Source organism: Anolis carolinensis, unplaced genomic scaffold (genome assembly GCF_035594765.1).
Source record: "Anolis carolinensis isolate JA03-04 unplaced genomic scaffold, rAnoCar3.1.pri scaffold_12, whole genome shotgun sequence".
In the NCBI taxonomy this organism is placed as follows: Eukaryota; Metazoa; Chordata; class Lepidosauria; order Squamata; family Dactyloidae; genus Anolis; species Anolis carolinensis.
This window is the reverse complement of record NW_026943823.1, coordinates 17,645,730-17,667,683: the sequence shown is the minus strand read 5'-3', so window position 1 is coordinate 17,667,683 and position 21,954 is coordinate 17,645,730. Positions and strand designations below refer to the sequence as shown.

General features: G+C 44.2%; 1 protein-coding gene across 2 annotated transcripts in view; it reads left to right on the top strand.

Moving 5' to 3' along the window:
• Positions 1 to 1,106: 1,106 nt before the first annotated feature.
• Positions 1,107 to 21,954, top strand: part of hs6st2 (heparan sulfate 6-O-sulfotransferase 2) — a 115,119-nt gene continuing 94,271 nt past the window's right edge. For both annotated transcript variants that reach the window (XR_010001083.1, XM_062964022.1), the window contains exon 1: positions 1,107 to 2,202. Coding sequence is in view for 1 of the 2 variants with exons in the window: in XM_062964022.1 (XP_062820092.1) it covers positions 1,637 to 2,202 (566 nt within the window). In the remaining variant the exon portion in view is untranslated. The remainder of the gene's footprint in view (positions 2,203 to 21,954) is intronic.

Sequence of the window (21,954 nt, the reverse complement as noted above, 5' to 3'; positions counted from 1 at the left end):
TATATCTCTAATCTGTGTATTCATGTATGTATATATGTACCTAATCTGTGTGTGCTTGTATGTATATCTCTAATCTGTGTATTCATGTATGTATATATGTACCTAATCTGTGTGTGCATGTATGTATAAGGGGGAACTGCTTTAAATGATTAATTGCATCAAGAAACTCCTAAAGAAATGGTAAAGAGAGGACCCAAAAGGGTCTCAAAATAATGCTGAAGTTTAAATTCCGTTTGCCCTTTCCAACAAGCAGTCTCTATCTGAAGGACACCGTCTTCGTCTGATAAGGCGCCTGGAACAGAAAGGAGTCAAACTCCACTGCTTTCCAGTATCTTATGGAATCAGGACACACCAGATAGTAAACACAATCAGATCCATATACACTCATTGGGGGCGGGGCTTGGCATTGGAAAGGACCAAGGGGCGGGGCTGTGGGCGGGGCTTGGGGTTTGGAGGCGCAGGAAGAAGGAGTGTTGTACCTTTGAAAGGCGGTGAGGACTAAAAGGGGCGGGGCTTGGCCTTGGCATTGGAAAGGACCAAGAGGGGGCGGGGCTTGGCGTTTGTAGACGCAAGAAGAAGGAGGAGCGCTCAGCTTTGGACTTGGAGGGGGTGGAGCTTGGGAGACGCAAGAAGAAGGTGGAGCTGAGGGCGGGGCTTGGAGTTGGAAGCAGCGAGAGGGAGGAGCGTTATGCCTTTGAAAGGTGGTGAGGACCCAAGGGGGCGGGGCTTGGCATTGGAAAGGCCCAGAAGGGGAGGGGGCTGTGGGCGGGGCTTGGGGTTCGGAGACGCAAGAGGGAGGGAGGAGCGCTGCGAGCGAGGACCCAAAGGGGGCGTGGCTTGGATTGGCGTTGGGGAATGATGATACTGATAGGAGGGGGCGGGGCTTGGGCTTGAGGGACAGCTAGGAGGAGGAGCGGGCGGGAGGAGGCGTGGCCTGGCGCGGCGGGAGGAAGCCTGAGGAGAAAGGGTTCTCTTTGGCGTCGAAATAAATAACTATAAGGAGGCGGAGCTGTGGGCGGGGCTTGGGGTTGAGGGACAGCAAGGAGGAGGAGCAAGCGGGAGGAGGCGCGGAAGGGGCGTGGCCTGGCGCGGCGGGAGGAAGCCTGAGGAGAAAAGGCGTTGAAAGAAATAACTAGGAGGAGGCGGAGCTGTGGGCGGGGCTTGGACTTGAGGGACAGCAAGGAGGAGGAGCGGGCGGGAGGAGGCGCGGAAGGGGCGTGGCCTGGCGCGGCGGGAGGAAGCCTGAGGAGAAAAGGCGTTGAAAGAAATAACTAGGAGGAGGCGGAGCTGTGGGCGGGGCTTGGGCTTGAGGGACAGCAAGGAGGAGGAGCGGGCGGGAGGAGGCGCGGAAGGGGCGTGGCCTGGCGCGGCGGGAGGAAGCCTGAGGAGAAAAGGCGTTGAAAGAAATAACTAGGAGGAGGCGGAGCTGTGGGCGGGGCTTGGGCTTGAGGGACAGCAAGGAGGAGGAGCGGGCGGGAGGAGGCGCGGAAGGGGCGTGGCCTGGCGCGGCGGGAGGAAGCCTGAGGAGAAAGGGTTCTCTTTTGCGTCGGGCGCGTCCATGGCGGCGTCGTTGTTTGGCGCGCCGTGCGCCCCTCCGGGGTGAGGGCGCGGAGGCGGAGGATGCTCCTTCGGGCCGATGGAGGAGCGCGGGCAGCGTGTGGCGGCGCTGGCGGCGCTGGTGCTGCTCTTCGCGGGGCTGGTGCTGCAGTACCTGTGCCCGGGCGGCGGGCAGTGCCGGCGGCGGCGCGGGGGAGGCGGCGGGGGCGCGGAGGCGGAGGAGGCGCCCCCCGCTAGAGGGGACCCGTACGGGCCCGAGGACGCCTCCCCGGCCCGCTTCGTCCCGCGCCGCCGCTTCCGCGCCTCCGAGCTGCTCCGCCGCGCCGACTTCCGCCTGGAGGGCGACGACCTGATGGTCTTCCTGCACATCCAGAAGACGGGCGGGACCACCTTCGGGCGACACCTGGTCCGCAACCTCCGCCTCCCGCGCCCCTGCCGCTGCCGCGCCGGGCAGAAGAAGTGCGCCTGCCTCCGGCCCGGGCGGCCCGAGCCCTGGCTCTTCTCACGCTTCTCCACCGGATGGAGCTGCGGCCTCCACGCCGACTGGACCGAGCTCAACACCTGCCTCCCGGGACTCCTGCCCGGCAGCGCCAACGCCGAGACCGAGGGAGGAGGAGGAGGAGGAGGAAGCACCACTGCACACAGGTCGGCACAAAGACCCCTGCCTGCCCCCGTCTCTCTCCCTTCTCTCCACTTCCCATGCCCTCTCTTCCTTCCTTCTGTCTCCCTGTCCTGTCTTTCCTTTCCATCCCTCCTTCCCTCTCCCCTCTCTTTCTTTCCTTCCTTCCTTCCTTTCTTTCTTTCTTCCCTCCCTTCCTCATTCCATCCCTCCCCCTCTCTATCTTCCTTCTGTCTCCCTTTCTTGTCTTTCCTTTCCATCCTTCCTTCCCTCTCCCCTCTCTTTCTTTCCTTCTCTCCTCTTCCCATCCCCTCTCTTCCTTTCTCCCCTTCCTTCCTTCCCTCCCTCACTATCCCTCCCTTCTTCCTTCGCTTTCTTTCTTTTCCCCCACCCTTCTCTCCTCTTCTCATCCCCTTCCTTTCTTCCTTCCTTCGCTCCCTCGCCATCCCTCCTTCCTTTTCTTTCTTTCTTTCTTCCCTCCCTTCTCTCCTCATTCCATCCCTCTCTATCTTCCTTCTGTCTCCCTTTCCTGCCTTTCCTTTCCATCCTTCGTTCTCCACCTCTCACTTCCTTTTCTTCCTTTCTTCCCTTCTCCCCTTCCTTCCTTCCTTCCTTCTCTCCCTCGCCATCCCTCCTTCCTTTTCTTCCTTCCTTCCTTCCCTTCTCTCCTCATTCCATCCCTCCCCCTCTCTATCTTCCTTCAGTCTCCCTTTCCTGTCTTTCCTTTCCACCCTTCGTTCCCTCTCCCCTCTCTTTCTTTCCTTCTCTCCTCTTCCCACCCCCTCACTTCCTTTTCTTCCTTCCTTCCTCTGCCTCGCTATCCCTCCTTCCTTCTCTTTCTTTTTTCCCTCCCTTTTCTCCTCATTCCATCCCTCCCTCTCTCTATCATCCTTCTGTCTTTCTTTCCTTTCCATCCTTTGTTCCCTCTTCCTTCGCTTTGTTTCCTTCTCTCCTCTTCCCATCCGCCTCTCTCTTTCTTTTCGTTCCCCTCTTACCTTACCTTCTCCCCTTCCTTCCTTCAGTCTGACTCTCTTCCTTTCAATCCTTTGCTCCCTGCTCCGTTTCTTTCTTTCCTATCTCTTTCCATCTTCCCCTTTTCCTTCCTTCTATTTGTTCTTCTCCCCATCAATCCCTCCCTCTTTCCTTGTCTTTCTATCCCTCCCTTTTTACTTTCCTTTTCTCCTTTTCTCCTTCCTTCTCTCCCTCTCCCTCTTCTGTTTCTATCCCCTTTCCATCCTCTTTGCCCCCTCTTTTCCTTCCTTCCTTCCATCCATCTGACCCTGTCTCCCTTTCCTTTCTTTCCTTTCTACCCTTTGCTCTCTCTTCTTTCTCTTTCTTTCCTTCTCTTTTGTTTCCCTCCCTCCCTCCTTCTTATTGCCTGCTTATTCGCTCCTCTCCGCCAGGCAGTAAGCAGCCAGACCTTGAAGCTGTAGGGCCATTCAGTGCTAATCAAGCTAGCCAATTGAGGCATTCACACTGGCCTCCAACAGACAAGAGTTCTTTCTCCCACCCTGGACATCATTCCACAGATATATAAGCCCCACTTGACTCGTTTCCAACAGACCTCACAACCTCTCCGGATGCCTGCCATAGATGTGGGCGAAACGTCAGGAGAGAGTGCTTCTGGAACATCGCCATAGAGCCCAAAAAACTAACAGTAACCCACTTTCCTTCTCTTTCTTTCCTTTCCTTCGTTCTCACCCTCTACCTTTTCTTTCCTCCTTTCTATCCTCTTTCCAGCCTTCTCTCTGACTTTCTTCTTTTCCCCTCCTCCTTTCTAGGCTCTTGTCACCCATCTCTCCCTTTTTTCTTTCCTTCCTACTTCTTTCCTATCCTCTTTCCATCCCCCCTCTCTTCTCCTTCTTTCCTTCCTTCTCTCCATCTTTTACCTTCTTTCTACCCTTTCCACTTTCCCTCTCTCTTGCTTTTTTCCCTTCCTATCCTTTTCCCCACCCCTTTTCTTCATAGGGTCATAGAATCCTAGAGTTAGAAGAGACCACATGGGCCATCCAGTCCAACCCCATTCCGCCAAGAAGCAGGAAAATCGCATTCAAAGCACCCCCCGACAGATGGCCATCCAGCCTCTGTTTCAAAGCCTCCAAAGAAGGAGCTTCCACCACAGTCCGGGGCAGAGAAAGATTTCCACTGCTGAACAGATCTCTCTAACAGTGAAGTTCTTCTTCATGTTCAGGTGGAATCTCCTTTCCTGTAGTTTGAAGTCCTAGTCTCCAGGGCAGCAGAAAACAAGCCTGTTCCCTCCTCCCTATGACTTCCCCTTACATCTTGATCCATGGCTCTCATCATGTCTCCTCTCAGCCTTCTTTTCTGCATGTCCAGGTCTTTAAGCCTCTCCTCTTAGGGCTTGTTTTCCAGACCCTCAATCATTTTAGTCACCCTCCTCTGGACTCATTCCAGCTTGTCAACATCTCCCATCAATTGTGGTGCCAAGAATTGGACACAATGTGATTCCAGGTATGATCTCACCAAGGCATGACTTCCCTGAACCTAGGCACTAGACTCCTATTGATGCAGGCCAAATTCCCAGTGGCTTTTTGAGCTGCCGCATCACATTATTGACTCATGTTTAACTTGTTCCCCAAGAGGACTCCCAAGATTTTTTCCTTCCTTCCATCCTATCTCTTTTTTCCCATCTTTTTTCTCCTTCCCTCCTTTCTTTTCTCTCCCTTTTCTTTATTCCTCTTTTCTTACCTTCTTTCCATCTTCTCCTTTCTTCATTCTCACCCTTCTTTTTTCTTTCCCTTCCATTTTTCCATCCTTCCAATTCCCCCTATCTCCTGCTCTCCCTTCTTGCATCCCTTCCCCTCGCCTTGCTTTGTCTCCTTCCATTTCCAATTGTTTCGGGGTCCTAATCCCAAAGAGTCTTTGGGCCTGGATTGGGACCTATGGAAAGAAACTGTTTATCAGGGCTAAGATCTTTTACAGAGAAAGGGTGTGTGTTGGGATGTAGCACCTCTGTCTTTGTGTTGTTAAAAGCTTTCATGGTTGGAATCACTGGGTTGCTGTGAATTTTCTGGGCTGTATGGCCATGTTCCAGAAGCATTCTTTCCTGACATTTCACTCACATCTATGGCCAGGCATCCTTAGAGGTTGTGAGGTCTGTTGGAAACCAGACAAGTGAGGTTTATATATCTGTGGAATAATGTCCAGGGTGAGAGAAAGAACTCTTGTCTTTTGGAGGCAAGTGTGAATGTTGCGATTAGCCACCTTGTCTGGCCTTGCAGCTACATAGCCTGGCTGCTTCCTGCCTGGGGAAATCCTTTGTTGGAGGTGTTAACTGGTCCTGATTGTTTCTTGTCTGGAATTCCCCTGGAAGTGTTGTTCTTTATTTACTGTCCTGGTTTTAAAGTTTTTTAAAATATTGATTTGGTTTATTTTCATGGTTTCCTCCTTCCTGTTAAAGTTCTCCACTTGCTTGTGGATTTCAATGACTTCTCTGTGTGTTCTGACATGGTGGTTGTTAGAGTGGTTTAGCATTTCTGTGTTCTCAAATAATATGCTGTGTTCAGGTTGGTTCTTCAAGTGCTTTCTGGTTGAATTAGTCTGCAGTGCCTTTCATGTTCCTTGATTCGTGTTTAGGCGCTTCCTCCAGGCAGAAAGCAGCCAGGATTTGAAGCTACACGGCTATTCAGTGCTAATCAAGCTTGCCAATTGTAACATTCACACTCACTTCAAACAGACAAGAGTTCTTTCTCCGAACCTGGACTTTCCACAATATAAACCACTCTTGCCTAGTTCCAACAGACCTCACAACCTCTGAGATGTGAGTGAAATGTCAGGAGAGAATGCTTCTGGAGCATGGCCATACAGCCAAGAAAACTCACAGCAACCCAACTATGTCTTTGTTTTTTCATTTGCTGTTTCCTCCTTCTCTCTGTACTTATTTCCCTTCTCATTGCATCCAAAAGAAAACTACTCGATATTGGAAATCACATAGAAAAAGGGGGGGGGGGGAGTCCTATACTCTCTGCTGTTTTTGCAATTCTACAAACGACGATCCATCTAGTTTACAAAACAGTTTTCCCGTTGCAAAGAAAATACTGTTTTCGTGGGGCATTTAGCCTTCTCTCTGTTCCTACGCAAGCCGTTTTTGTTGCAAATGTCTTCTTGTTTGGATGCACTGCACTTTGTACATTCACAGTTCTGGTCCCCCCACCCCTTGTTTTTCCATTTTCCATTCCATGAGAGGCATTAATGATCACAAATCTGAAATATTGAAAGAGTTGTTATTAATAGAGGATACTGCTAGGTAGCATTTTCTGTATGGTTTCCTATATCGTCCCAAACCTAGGAGCTTTCTCCCGCTCTTGAGCCTGAGCTCACGGTGTATCTACATTGCGCAAATGAATGAATGAATGAATACAGTTTGATGCCACCTTAATGCTTCTTCTCAGTGCTATGGAAGCATGAGAGCTGTAACTTGGCACTCTTTGGCAGATGAAAGCCAGAGACCTTGAGAAACTACAACTCCCAGGAATCCATACCACTAAGCCATGACAGTTGAAGCGGGGCCAGACTGGATTCATTCTACAGTGTAGATGCACCCTAAGTGTGGTTCTGTTTGGAGTCTTGCGATTGCTTCTCCTTAGAATATATTTCTATTGATGCTGGGTCCGGTTGACGCTCATCTTTGGAACCCGAAACTCGAAAGCTAGTGTTTTATTGATGAATCCCTGATTTTACTTTAGTTATAACCAGCAAAAGGGCCCAATGTGTGTTTTCTTGCTGCGTTGCTTCTGGGACGCAGCATCATCATCCTTCACTTTCAGGGGATCATCTCCCATCGAGGTTTGCTTTGAGTCCTTTAATCTCCTTTTTAGAGAGCTGTATCCTTTTGAATCCCCTCCTTGCCTTGGAGTCACAGTATACGTTGCTCTGCAAAGCGCTGCAATCCCTTTGCACACAATGGAGCGATGTTGTGATGTTCAAGATGCGGTTTGTAATGATGCAAGGAACTGATCCTGCTTCCGGTTGATGCAGACGTCCAGAGTCTCCTTTGATAATATACCGTATATATATATATTTTCTATCTGTTGGTTGTCCCTTTGTATTGAAGCCTTTGTGCTTGGGCTTCGTCATTGATCTCAAAGACTGTCCCCTGTTGTTTGGCTGGAAATCTTTGTTCTTTTTTGTGTGTAGAGGTAATGCGCTGGGAGATACCTTTTGTTGTTGTTCTGGTGGCTGCTGTTGTCTTCTGATGTGTGCAATGTGTTGATATCGCAGGGACGGTGAGCGCCGAATCCCAAATGTCCAAAGGCTGGTGCGGAATATAAATTGGAGGCCAAATGGGTTTCCTTCTCAAGGAAAGAGGCCTTGCATTGAAACAAAGAGCTGCACAGAGCGGTTCATCTTCAAACAATAGCCTGCAGTGTCCTCACATCTGCAGTTTGTGGGTGAATCCAAGAAGCATGGCCTCATTCTTTTGGAGCAAAGGGCTTTCCCTTTTCATTTTCAAAGGAGTTCTTCCTTTAATTCACCCTTGAGTCCTTTGTCAGCTTGGACGGGGAAAAAATACCCTAAATCACTCTCACTATGATTCCTTTCCAGGTGAGGTGGGGGTTTTTTTTGGTGCATTTTTCCATAGTATTATATTTTATTTATTTTATTATTATATGATATATAATATGTAATTTTATAATATATATTTATTGTATTATATTTTATTAGTATAATATTATACCCTAAACCACCCTTGCTCTTTTACTATTATTCTATTTATTATTCTGTTTATTATTATTATATTTATATTTATTTATTTTATTATAACTATTATTACCATTATATGTATATATATATATATATTTATATGTGTGTGTGTGTGTGTGTCCATACACACACACACACACAGTAGAGCTGAACAGGATAGCAGAACCTTGGATAAGCAAATATCTTGGATAATAAGGAGGGATTAAGGAAAAGGCTATTAAACATCAAATTAGGTTATGATTTTACAAATTAAGCACCAAAACATTATATTATACAACAAATTTGACAGAAAACGTAGTTCAACAATACGCAGTAATGTTATGTTATAATTACTGTATTTACAAATTTAGCACCAAAATATCACGACATATTGAAAACATTGACTATAAAAATGCATTGGATAATCCAGAACCTTGGATAAGTGGGACTCTATTGTATATATGTGTATATTATTTATTAGTGACATGGCAGGAGTTGTAGTTTTAGGAGGCCTTTTGTCTTCTCTGCCAGAGAAAACTGGGGCCTCGCCAAACTACAACTCCCAGGATTGCATAGCATTAAGCTGGTGTCAAACTGCATTCACTCTACAGCAGGCATGGGCAAACTTGGGCTGCTAGGAATTGTGGGAGTTGAAATCCAAAACACCTGGAGGGCCCAAGTTTGCCCATGCCTGCTCTACAGTGTAGATGCACCCTTAGATGCCAGATCTATCGCAGAATAGGGTTTCAGGACTTTGGAGAGCACCTACACAGCTTGAAACACTGGGCACATTTATGGTGCTAAACTGCAAAATTAATGCAGTTTAGTACCATGACTCGATGTTATGGAATTGTGGGGTTTGTAGTTTGGTAAAGCACTAGCACTCTGGGGCAGAGAACCTTTGCAAGTCTACATCTCCCAGGGAGCTATCGCATTGCGTCGTGGCAGTTCAAGTGGTGTCAAAATGCATTAAGTTTGCAGTGCAGATGCACCCCTGGACAGGATTCACCTTTGCATTTCCATGATTTGCGACTATGTTACTGATAAGTTCTATAAAATATTTTGAGAACTTGCAGTGCCCTTGTTTTGTTTTTCAATTTATTAAAGACTGGTAATTGCATCGCTCTGGTAGCACTTTTCTCCTGTCGTCTTGAGGAGCAATTAGTGTGATTGCTGCGACTTGCGTGTGCTAAAAAGGGAAACACGGGTGTGAACACATCTCTTTTCCCCCTCTCTCGTTTTCACACCTGTTCCATGGAGTCTCTGCATTTTTCGGGATGATGTCAGTGTATTAACCACCAGCTGGCAAGCGATTAACTAAATCCCCTTGCAAGGAATCCAGCAGGAATTGATGCTGGCTATTTCTGTGGTGGGGATGGGTAGAGGATAGCTACAGGGCTATTTTCTACTTTTGCAGATTTGAATTATTCACAGAATTGGTTGGTATGGTCTCTCTAGCAATGTCTGGATCCACTGGGTGACTCCATGCTCAACTTAGTGATTCCTAGAGAGAAACGTCTCTGGTGGAAGTTGACCATAAAGTTATGCTGGAGGATCTCGAGATTCCTAGAGATAAACGTCTCTGGCAGAAGTTGACCATAAAGTTATGCTGGAGGATCTCGAGATTCCTAGAGATAAACGTCTCTGGTGGAAGTTGACCATAAAGTTATGCTGGAGGATCTCGAGATTCCTAGAGATAAATGTCTCTGGTGGAATTTGACCATAAAGTTATGCTGAAGGATCTTGAGATTCCTAGAGACAAATGTCTCTGGTGGAATTTGTCCATAAAGTTATGCTGGAGGATCTCGAGATTCCTAGAGATAAACTTCTCTGGTGGAAGTTGACCATAAACTTATGCTGGAGGATCTCGAGATTCCTAGAGATAAACGTCTCTGGTGGAAGTTGAACATAAAGTTATGCTGGAGGATCTCGAGATTCCTAGAGATAAATGTCTCTGGTGGAAGTTGACCTTGGAGTCATGCAGTGAAATACAGTCAACTCGGCACACTCTGTATCTCTTGGATTGAATTGTAGAGTTGGAAGGGTTCCTAGAGGTCATCTAGTTGAACTTTCTGCCAGTGTAAGAACTCGGTGCTGAAGCATCCCTGAAAAGTTGTCATCTGATGTCTTGTAGAAGTCCTCTAGCAAAAAGGAGAATCCTGTGGTCTCCAAATATTGACCTTCTAGGTGTCTTGGACTTCAACTCCCAGAAGCCCCACCTAGCTTGGCCAATGGTCAGGAATCCTGGGAACTGGAGTCCAAAATGTTTGGAGGCCTAAAGTTTGGAAACCCATGTTGGTTATCTCATTCCACTGTGAAACAGATATTATCATCAGATATCTTTTTAGTCTGTTTACATCCAGGGAATTGGCGGGCCTCTCTTTTCCTCCAAAGTGAATAATTTGTCCAGAGAAATCGTTTGCATCAATCTATACACATAATAAGTATGTGGCAGGGGTGTCTGCTTACACAAACAGCCCCCGGCCTCCACAGACAACTTTGACCTACAGTGCTGGGGAGCCACCAAAGCCCGCCTTCCACTGACATTGTAGGTTACAGTGAGTGCCTCATCCCAGCGTTCCTTTTTCTCCATTGGTTTGGCATTTGCATGACTCCGCCCACTGCCTCTCCCTTAACCCTTTCCTATTCTTTTCTATGGCACACAGCAAACAGAGGAATTGATCAACAACTGAACATACTAGAGAGGTTTGGGGAGAATTCACCATGATTTATAGGAGTTGTAGGGACTGGGATGTATAGTTCACCTGCAATCTAGGAAGACTCTGAACTCCACCAATGATTGACCTGGAACTAATTTGGCACACAGACCCAACATGGCCAACTTTGCATACTGGCAGGGTTTGGGTGTGATGGCCCTTGACATATGGGAGTTGTAGTTCACCCACATCAAGAGAGCACTGAACGCAACCGACGTCTGATCTGGACCTAAATTGGCACACAGACCCAAGATGGCCAACTGTGAATACTAGTGGAGTTTGGGGAGGATTGACCCAAGATTTTTGGGAATTGTAGTTCACCCACATGCTTGTGCATTTTCTAATGGAAACATTAATAAAAACAACAGGAAAGACTGAGTGGGTAATCAAGCTAGTGTGGTGATAAAAACTCCAGAATGGTTGGCATCTTATCTATCTTTCTGCCAACGTATCTATCTATTGATTGGTGGAAAGATAGATAGATAAATAGGTATATATCTATAGATAAATGGCTGTTCCGAAGCAGCATAAATGGTTCATTACGTTTCATTTCATCCAATCTGTCATTCGTGCAGCACATGATTTCCCTGCTGAAGCAATGCTTTCTACATCTCAGCTGGGCGAAAACAAGTGTTCTCCCGTCCATCAGGAGACATTCTCTCTCTCTCTCAATTTCTTTCTCTCTCTCTGTGGCTTTCCTGGGATACTATAAATTTAAAAATGACGCCATCCATGATGGCTTGCAAAAGTGCCGAAATCCATTTGAGCTGCTGCGGAGCATCGTATTTATCGCTTCACGATCTGTTCCGATCTTGGCGGCGCCTTCTATTAAATGACCAAATATCTTTTTGGAAATGCGGGCGGGTGAATAATGGGACGGGCATTTCAAATAAATAAGAGATGGGCAGCCTCCAAAGTTGTTGCTGCGGGGAAGCTGTGTTTAATTGGCCCCTCGTTCCTCGGGATTGTCGAAGGAGACCGTGATCTAAATGGTTGCGGGAAGGAGGCATATTAGCAGCCTTGATTGCTTTTTAGATTTGACTCGCGGAGATGCTCCAGTGCGGCGGAGCTCCTGGTTCCCGTTTTGGGCGAAGACTGCAGTGGCTAATGAATCACTTCGATGTGCTTTCCTGAAAGAAAGTAGAGCAATTTAAAATGTGCAGTTCCTCCAACAACTTACAACGCAACATTCGCTCACATAAACTCAAGGAGATCATTGCAGATCTATATGGTAACAGAGTGATGTCAGGCGGATGCTTTTCTGTCTCATGCTGGGTCTTCAGTCTTTTGATTTTGCGTCACACTCTCTCAGCTTCAGAAGGCAGCCTTACGAATGATTTTTGTCATTGCCCCTCCTTTGAAAATTCATTATATTACTTTCTTTATTATCTGGGGTGGGTGTCCCTGCTGTGGACTTCAGGGCTGTGCTTTTGCCTCATGGTAGGGTCTCATGCTGGACCCTCTATAGAGGATGCCATTCTTTCATGTTTAAGATCAGTGAAAGCTTGAATTGAAGGACAGTAGCTAATCCTTTCTATATACTGACCTCTTGTGGTTGCAATTGTGATGCATACATACATCCCTAGAGGCTAATCCTTTCTATCTATATACTGCCCTCTTGTGGTTGCAATTGAGTGATGCATACATACATCCCTAGAGGCTAATCCTTTCTATCTATATACTGACCTCTTGTGGTTGCAATCGAGTGATGTATACATACATCCATAGAGGAGCCTTTGTGGATCAAACATATATACACCCATACATACATACTTTATATATGACTGAGTTAATGCGCCAAAGAAGGGACTCAGTCTGTGGTAAAAATATTTGTCAATGGTGTGAAGCTGGTTTAAAAATTGGCAGTCCTTTGCAGCAAATCTTGTTATATTTTGAAAATAGATCTTATGAGCATGGAGTTGCATGGTAGACAACCTTGGAACTTCCTCTAGATATGCAACAATTATGGGCCAACTGTTCCTTGGGGTTACACATGGCCTAGATGCTTGGTACATCTACACCAATCACTTAATGCAATTTCAAACTGGTATTGTGCAGTTGCCTTGGTTTCTCCATTGGGAGAGAAGAGAGCCATCATTACGCCTGAGGACATAGAGTGCCATTGAGCTAATTTTTTTTTTATAGAAATGTGTTTTTTTATTTACACACTGTTGTAATGGCAAAATGATGAAATTGATTTATTTGCATTTTTGAGTACAATATAACCCATTTGTAAATATTTATGACAGTTTGTTTGCTTGTCTGTCTGTTTGCAGATCGATCCCAGTAAAAGAAAATGCATTAAAACTTGGACTCAAAATGTTCCAAGGTCTTGTTGGGAGATTTCTATGTGAGCAAGTCTAGAATAAAAGATAAAGGCATCGTGTTGAAAGAGCCAATTTTGCCTCTTGGTTTGAGTCCTGGGCTATGGCTTTGGGAGAACAGGATTCAAATATTGTCTTGGCCATGTACCGTATATACTCGAGTATAAGCCAACCGGAATATAAGCCGAGGCACCTAATTTTATCACAAAACAACTGGGAAAACATTGACTCCAGTATAAGCCGAGAGTTGTAAATTTCAGAAATAAAAATAGATAATAAAATTACATTAATTTGAGGCATCAATAGGTTAAATGTTTTTGAATATTTACATCAAGCTCAAATTTAAGATAAGACTGTCCAACTCTGATCAAATCATTATTCTCATCTTCTTCACTGTAAATGTGCTTATGTATCCTTTTAATAATAATAGAGTAAAATAATACATGTAATAATAATAAATACAGGAAAATAATACAAGTAATAATAAATAGAGTAAAATAATAAATGCAATAATAATAAGATCAGAGTGAAATAATAAATGTAATATAATAATAATAATAGAGTAAAATAAATATAATAGTAGCAACAATAATAGAGAAAAATAATAAATGTAATAATACCAATAATAATAGAGAAAAATAATAAATGTACCATATATTCTTGATTATAAGCTGACCCAAATACAAGCCAACTAGGACCCTCACACGAGTATAAGCCAAGGGGGGCTTTTTCAGTCTTAAAAAAAGGCTGAAAAACTAGGCTTGTACTCGAGTATATACAGTAATAATGTTGATGATACCATAAAATCCTAGTTGGAAGGGACCCCTAAAGGCCATCCACTACAACTCCTTCTGCCAGGCAGGAAAAGCACCATCAAAGCCCCCTTGACAGATGCTCTGGATGGCTCCTGCATCATAATAATAATAATAATAATAATAATAATAATAATAATAATAATAATAATAATACAACAACAACAACAGAACCAAAGAATAGTAGAGTTGGAAGGGACTCCTAAAGGCCATCCAATCCAACCCCCTTTCTGCCATAAAGGAAAAGCACCATCAAGACACCCTCAATAGATGGTCATCCAGCCTCTGTTTAAAAACCTCCACTGGCTTCCAATGCAGAGAGTTTGAACCCATTGCAAAGAAACCCATTGTTTGTTTCTTTTCTGCTGGCATCTGACTCCCTAGAAGCCATTTGTGCTTGCTGCCCACACTTTGCAGCCCTGTTTGTGCACATAAAAGGGCACATGACACTTCTTGTTAACAAAATATACGCTTTTGACAAAAGCTGTTGAACCACACTGTGCCATCATCTTTTTTGGGAAGGAAACGGCGCAGTTTGTACCCAGCTTCATGAGACAACCTGTTCAGCATTGTTTGGAGAACACAACATGCAAGGCACAGAACATGTTCCGAAATAAATACTAAACTGGACCTTTGAATATGGGGAGAGGGAAGTGGCTCCCAACTTTCTTTCAAAAGATCTTGCAAAGGCTTTCTTTGGCCAACGAGAGGGTTCTATGAGTGGCAAATGCCACTAAAAAGCTGGAGGACATACATTTATCATCACAGGTGTCCCATACATATACACACACACACTGGTTGGCTTATATTTGGGTCCTGGTTGGCTTATATTTGGCTCAGCTTAGCTTATACTCGAGAATATATGGTACATTTAATTATTATTATTATTATTATTATTAAACAGGGGGATTGATGGCCATCTGTTGGAGTGACTTACATTGTGCTTTTTCTTCCTGGCAGAATGGGGTTTGATTGGATGGCCTTTACGGGTCCCTTCCAACTCTCAGATTCTGTGAAACAGATGGGGATCTGGCCTGACAAATGCCACTGTATTTTTGAATAATCTGAGCAAATGAAATATGGGGGCCGTAGAGGCCCCATCTATACAGCCATATGATCCAGCGTTAAAATGCAGATTAACTGCGTTGAACTGGGTTATATGACAGTATAGAATCATATCATCTGGTTGAAAGCATTTGAGCTGCATTCTGAAACTGTATTATATGGCAGCGTAGACCCAGCCACAGCAGTTTGATTTGCATTGAACTGGATTATATAGTAACTCTGGACCCATATAGTATGAACTGCCCTGATCCTATAATGCACTTCAGACTGCATTGGGTTTAAGCTCTTCTTGTATTGTGTTGTCGAAGGCTGGAATCACTGGATTGCTGTGAGATTTCCGGGCTGTATGGCTATGTTCCAGAAGCATTCTCTCCTGACGTTTCGCCCACATTTATGGCAGGCATCCTCAGAGGTTGTGAGGTCTGTTGGAAACTGAGCAAAGGAGGTTTATATATCTGTGGAATAATGTTCAGGGTGGGAGAAAGAACTCTCTTCTGTTAGAGGTAAATGTGAGTGTTACAGTTGGCCACCTTGATTAGCATTGAATAGCTCTGCATCATCAAAGTCTGGCTGCTTCCTGCCTGGGGGAATCCTTTGTTGGGAGGCGTGGGTCAAATATTCCTGTATCTTAAATGCTTAGTATCGGGAGTGTTCCATATTTTGGATTTTTCTGAATAAGGAATGTCCAGAAGTGGACATGCAGTTTGGTTTGGAAAGTCTTATCTAAATAGGACTTCCTTGTTAGATTGTCTTAAAAGCCTAAGGAGTCTTGGAGGAAGGCTTATTGTTTATTTTTTTAAAGGAACGTTCAATGTCTTATAGCGGATATCTTATTCATAATGTCTGCAAGGGAATGAATGCTTTTTCCTCCCTGGAAGAAACAAAGCTCCTGTGCTCCGATGTTATATATGAGAGATGGTTGAGTACAAATTTAGCTTTGAATACTGAGGAGAGAAGATGGATAGGTGATAGCAGAGGTATCTTTAAATAACTTAAGGGCTGTCAGGAGGAAGATGGAGCGAGCTTGTTTTCTGGGAATAAATAAAAAAAACCAAACCTGTCTTCCGTTATGTAAACTCTATTTCCTTGAATGTCATCCTTCTTGGTGCCAGATGGTTGAATCCACGCGAAGGGAACTGTCGTCCTTCAACAAGGGGTTTAAAGCACTGAATTGCGGAATGTTAGAGTTTGAGGGGACTCCAAAGGTCATCTGGTCTGGTATTTTAGCGGACTTTCCAGTTTGGAGAAAAGCAAGGTCTGGCTTCAGCATCGTTGCAAATAAATTTATCCCTTGCAATGAACTCCTGCAGTTTTATGTTTAGAATGCAACTTAACATGGAGTATCTGCAGTTCTTTGGTGGCATAGGTATAACTAAGTTACTTATGGGTTTCTGTGAGTTTTCCGGGCTGTATGGCCACGTTCCAGAAGCATTCTCTCCTGACGTTCCTCCCACATCTCTGGCAGGCATCCTCAGAAGTTGTGAGGTCTGTTGGAAAATAGGCAAGTGGGGTTTATATATTTGTGGAGTAATGTCCAGGATGGGAGAAAGAAATCTTGTCTGCTCGAGGCAAGTGTGAATGAATGGGCCTGGGCTGTGGCGCAGGCTGGAGAGCAAGCCAGCTGCAACCAGCTGCAATGAATCACAGGAGGTCATGAGTTCGAGGCCCGCTCGGAGCCTATGTTTGTCTTGTCTTTGTTCTATGTTAAAAGGCATTGAATGTTTGCCTATATGTGTAATGTGATCCGCCCTGAGTCCCCTTCGGGGTGAGAAGGGCCGAATATAAATGCTATAAATAAATAAATAATAAATAAATGTTGCAATGGGCCACCTTGATTAACATTGAATGGCCTTGCAGCTTCAAAGCCTGGCTGCTTCCTGCCTTGGGGAATCCTTTCTTCGGAGGTGTTAGCTGTCCCTGATTGCTTTCTGGCATTCCCCTGTCAGCTGGGTGTTGTTCTTTATTTACCCTCCTGATTTTAGAGTTTTTAAATACATATTTTGTTTGTGTCCATTGTTTCCTCCTTTCAGTTGAAATTGTCCAAATGCTTGAGGATTTCTGTGACTTCTCTGTGTAGTCTGACATGGTGGTTGGAATTTGACTTGTGATTTTGTGATACGAAATCCAGCATATCTATATTGTTTGCTGTGTCATACAATAATAATAATAATAATAATAATAATAATAATAATAATAATAATAATAATAATAGGTTTATTTGTATCCATTTCCCCCGAAGGGGACTTGGGGCGGCTCACAGAAATATCAGATACAAAACAATAACAATGTACTATATATCAATAAACAATAACATGCACCAGTTACAATATTTCAACATTGACCAATAGAATAAAAACACACTTACTAAAATTTGGGAAGTGTCCAACGTGTGATCCAATACAACAGCCAGCAGAGTGTCTGCTGTGGACTCATCTTGTTGTGTTTCAAATAATAATAACAACAATAATAACAACTTTATTTTTATTCTGCCCTATCTCCCCAAAGGCACTCAGGGCGGTTCCAAGGGGACTCAGGGACTCCATGCTCCAGCACCCTATGCATGGACATGAGAAAAGCCTCCCACAAGAATGGTAAAACATCAAAAACATCTGGGCAATGTCCCCTGGGCAACGTTATTGCAGATGGCCAATTCTCTCACACCATAAGCGACTTGCAGTTTCTCAAGTTGATCCTGACACGAAAATAAAATCTATCTATCCATCCATAGAAAGGAGTTGAACTGGATGACCCATGGTGTCCTCTCAACTCTAGAATTATATGATTCTAATATTTGAAAAAAAAATGTGTTGGCTAGGGAAGTTGTAGTTCCATGCACTGGGGACGAAAAAAATCAGAAACCTATTGTAGGCTTTCGACTTTGCACCGTCCTGCTCTTTCTAATTCAAAGCCATCCTTCTGTGCTTTTATTAGCTTCCAGTGAGGCTCTTGAAAAACCCAATCATCCCATTATCCCATCACGTTCAAGTTCATTAATGTTTTTTTTAAAAATTACACTCGAAATATCCATTTAATTACTTATGGCCCTATCAAAACCGGAATATTAGCCTGTTGGTGTTAATGAGGAAAACACTGGATGCTCCTTGATTATCGCCAGCCGTATACAATCCTTTTGGAGTTTTTCCCGTCTCTCTTCATAGAAGTTGCTTCTTCCAAATAGCGACAAACTCTCCCTTTTTTCAGGCTGGGATTGGGCCTGACAGAGAATAATTAACCCTCCGTCTCAACCACCCAGTTCTGCAATTAGTCATCCGTGAGCTTGTTTCTTTTTTTCGGCAGCACGTTTACTTGGTTTTAATACGCCGGCATTAATTATCATGCTCCAAAACTTCAGAAGTTGGTGGGAAAGAAAGAAGAAATCTTTCGTTAACGTGGAGAGGAAAAAGAAAGCAAGCCATTTCATCCCTTCCCTGCTACCTTTTGTCAATTTTGCATCTAAAATTAGCACAATGAAATGATTGTTTTGACAGCAGCCAGCATCGGAGAATGGATTGGTACCTTGCAAAAGCATCCCTTCCCGCGAGTCTTCTGCAAATTCGAATCTAATCATATATTAAAACTGGAAGAAGAATAAAGATGGGTTTGACACTGCAAAATATACCTTGGAAACCCACCAAATTGGTGCATTGTTTTCTGCATTTTGCAAATGTGGCGGTGCAAGAATGCACAACTTTAGCACATACGAAAGGTGTTCATCCAACCTTTGCTTAAAAGACCTCTGAAAATGGAGAGTCTACTTAGGCAATTGACTCCATTGTCAAGCATCTCATAGTTCTTCCTGATGTTTAGGGGAAATCTCTCTTTTTGGTAATTTCAATCCAATGGTTCATGTTCTAGCAAAAAGCCAGCTCACTCCATCTCCTACAAAACATCCTTCAAATATTTAAAAATAGCGTTGATGTCATTTCTAAATCTGCTCTTCTCCAAACTAAACATCTTCAGCTCTCTAAACCATTCTTTGGTTTTCCATATTTTCGGAGTTGGCACTGAGCAATTGCCGGTCAATTGGCGTTTTTCCTTCGCAAACACATTATTACTCCTTTTCAGTCCGCTTTCTGATTTCCCTTTATTTCCAACCTCGGCACTTTCTGGACAGAGGCCACGGCGAGGCAAAGTTAACCACATTTCCTCATTACACTTTGATTAGGTCACAGGCGATGCTGTGTTTGTTTACCGGGCCTGAGCACCATCCTCATTTTGTATGTAAAATTATCCCTGTTGTCGAACAAAACCTTTGATTGGAAAGGTTCTGTTACAATGGATGGGGCGATGGCTTTGGAAATGCGTGGGAAGAAAGAGTGCGGAGAATGTCCAGATTCTGAGGATTATGAGATTTGTAATCACTGGACCAGATGAGCCTTGAAGGCCTGATGTACAGTAGAGTCTCACTTATCCAACATCCGCTTATCCAACATTCTGGATTATCCAACATTCTGGATTATCCAACACAGTTTGCCTCCCGCTCCAATCCACAGCTGTTTCTCTAGACAGTAAGGATTGAACTTTTTATGGATTTAATTTCCGACAGTGTTGCTACTGTTAGTTCATTTTATGTAATCCTATCTTTATTTGTAGTCAATTTGTTAGCAGCCAATGTTTTTGTAGTCAATGTTTTCAATACATTCGATGTTTCGGTGCGAAATTCATAATTACAGTAATTACTACATAATGTTACCATATTTTGGACTGCTTTTTCTGTCGAAAAAACAGTTCAAAACATGATGTTTTTGGTGCTTAATTTGTAAAATTATAACTTAATTTGACGTTCAATAGGCTTTTCCTTAATCTCTCCTTATTATCCAACGTTTTCGCTTATCCAACATTCTGCCGGCCCGTTTATGTTGGATAAGTGAGACTCTACTGTATTTGTACTGCTGTTTGTATGATTTTAATATATTGTAAGCCACTTTGGGTCCTGTGAGGGAGAAAGGTGGCATATAAATAAAGATTAATTATTATTATAAGGTCTCTTCTGAAGATGCCATGCTAGGTTTAAAGCATTGGAGCCAAAGAGAAGATATCACTGAATACAACCCATCCTGTTTTGTGTGTTGTTGAAGGCTTTAATGGCTGGAATAACAGGGTTGTTGTGTGTTTTCCAGGCTGTATAGCCATGTTCCAGAAGTATTCTTTCCTGACATTTCTCCCACCTCTATGGCAGGCATCCTCAGAGGTTGTGAGGTATACATATACTTCACAACCTCTGAGGATGCCTGCATAGATGTGGGCAAAATGTCAGGAGAGAATACTTCTGGAACATGGCCATACAGCCCGGGAAACACACAACAACCCATCCTGTTTTGGTTGCTTTTATGAGTATTTTGTGAAGTTAATCATGAAAAGGATCAAGATAGTTGTGGATTCACCTAGTAATTTTATATCAGTTGTGAACTATGGTACCAAATTTTCCTAATAATTTTATATCACTTGTGAAAGGGATAGAGATGCTTGTGGATTCTCCTAGGAATTTTATGTCTTGAAAGATGATTACGAATTGTCCTAATAATTTTATCTCCATTGTGAAAGGGATTGAGATGGTTGTGGATTCTACTAGTATATTTTTTATATCCGTTGTGAAAGCGATAGAGATGCTTGCAGATTCCCTTAGTAATTTTATCTCAGTCCTGAAACGGTTAGATGATTGCAGATTCTCCTAGTAATTTCACTTCATACTGGCAAAAGCCTGAGCCTTGTGGTGCCCTTGTTGCAGCTGGACTTTGGAAGGTCATCCCGGAGCAGTGGCTCTTCCGTGTGCCCTCTTTCTGGCATGGCTCCAACCTCCCTGCGGCCCTCGGTGGTTTTAAATAAATGAACTTCTGTGCCTTCCCCGAGCTCAAGGGCGCTTGAACTGATCTCCAATAAAGCTGCTCAAAGCCATGAGCAAACACAACGTCGAAGGATAAGAAATGGGAAATTGCCGACATTCGTCATGACTTAATGGAACTGCTATAGGACATGTTTCTATGGGCAACCTGGAGGAGAAAGCAAGTTGGTTCCCTTTTGAAAGGCCAGAAGGGAGGAGCTAGGTTTGTTCTGTGTTGGGAAGTCATTGCGGTGTTGGTGATGAATGGAGTTAGTGGAAAGTCCTCGGAAAATGGGTTCATCAGGTCTCTGTGTTAGCCCAAATGGCTATGTTTGTAAGCCTGTTTATAATGAGATCTCTCAAGGATTGCTCTGTCATGGGGTCACCAAGTTGAAGCTGACTTGATAGCACTTAACGAGAAAGAACTAAGACGTCTGGTTGGTTCTCGCAGAAGCAGAGGCAGCAGGAGGACATTTTTGCTCCCTGGCTTCAGGTAGGATTTGGCTAAGATTTGGCTAAGATTTTAAACTGAGTGTGAAAAAGGCACCTTTACTAACTATCCTTTGCAGTACATACAGGAAACAAAGTAACATAAACAAATACACAAAGAGGTGGTTTGTTGCAGTCTGCACATAAAGTGCGTGCATATTACTTAACTGTACAAAGATCCCACTTGGCCACCACGCTCACCAAGAGATGCAACAAAAGCAAAACATTCCCATCACATGCACCAGCTGTGGCATGTTCCGCTTTTTCACACAAAAACTAGACAACTACATCTGCTCCAAATGCAAACAGATGACTCTGATGGAGCAGAGGATCCAACAGCTCGAGCACCGTATTAAGACCCTTAAGGACATTCAGGCACTCGAGCTCTTCTTGGACACTGCACAACACGCTGCTGTAGATCTGCAGCCTGCATCACACCAACACCACCAAGACCATGATCAGGAACCTTATGGGGAGATCAACTAAAAGGTAGACAACCCTCAGGCTTGGAAGGAGGTCACCCATAGAAGGAGACGCAGGACCAGGCAGCCTCCGCAGAACTCCTCTGCTCAGCTGCATTTACACAACAGATTTGAAATTCTTACATCATTAACATACAATCAGGAAACACATCTTGTGGAGGACCACAGTGGACCACCCTGGATCAATGCGCAGGGGATAGCCCTGACGGGGACAGTGCATCACCACAGTCACACTTATGTAATCATGCAAATGCTCCATCCCCAATCATAGACCAGGAGCAACAGGAACATCCTTGGGAGAGTAATGGGCTCTCGGATGTATCTCAATGGATTGTCATTGATGAATGCACTGGGGATGTTGAGGA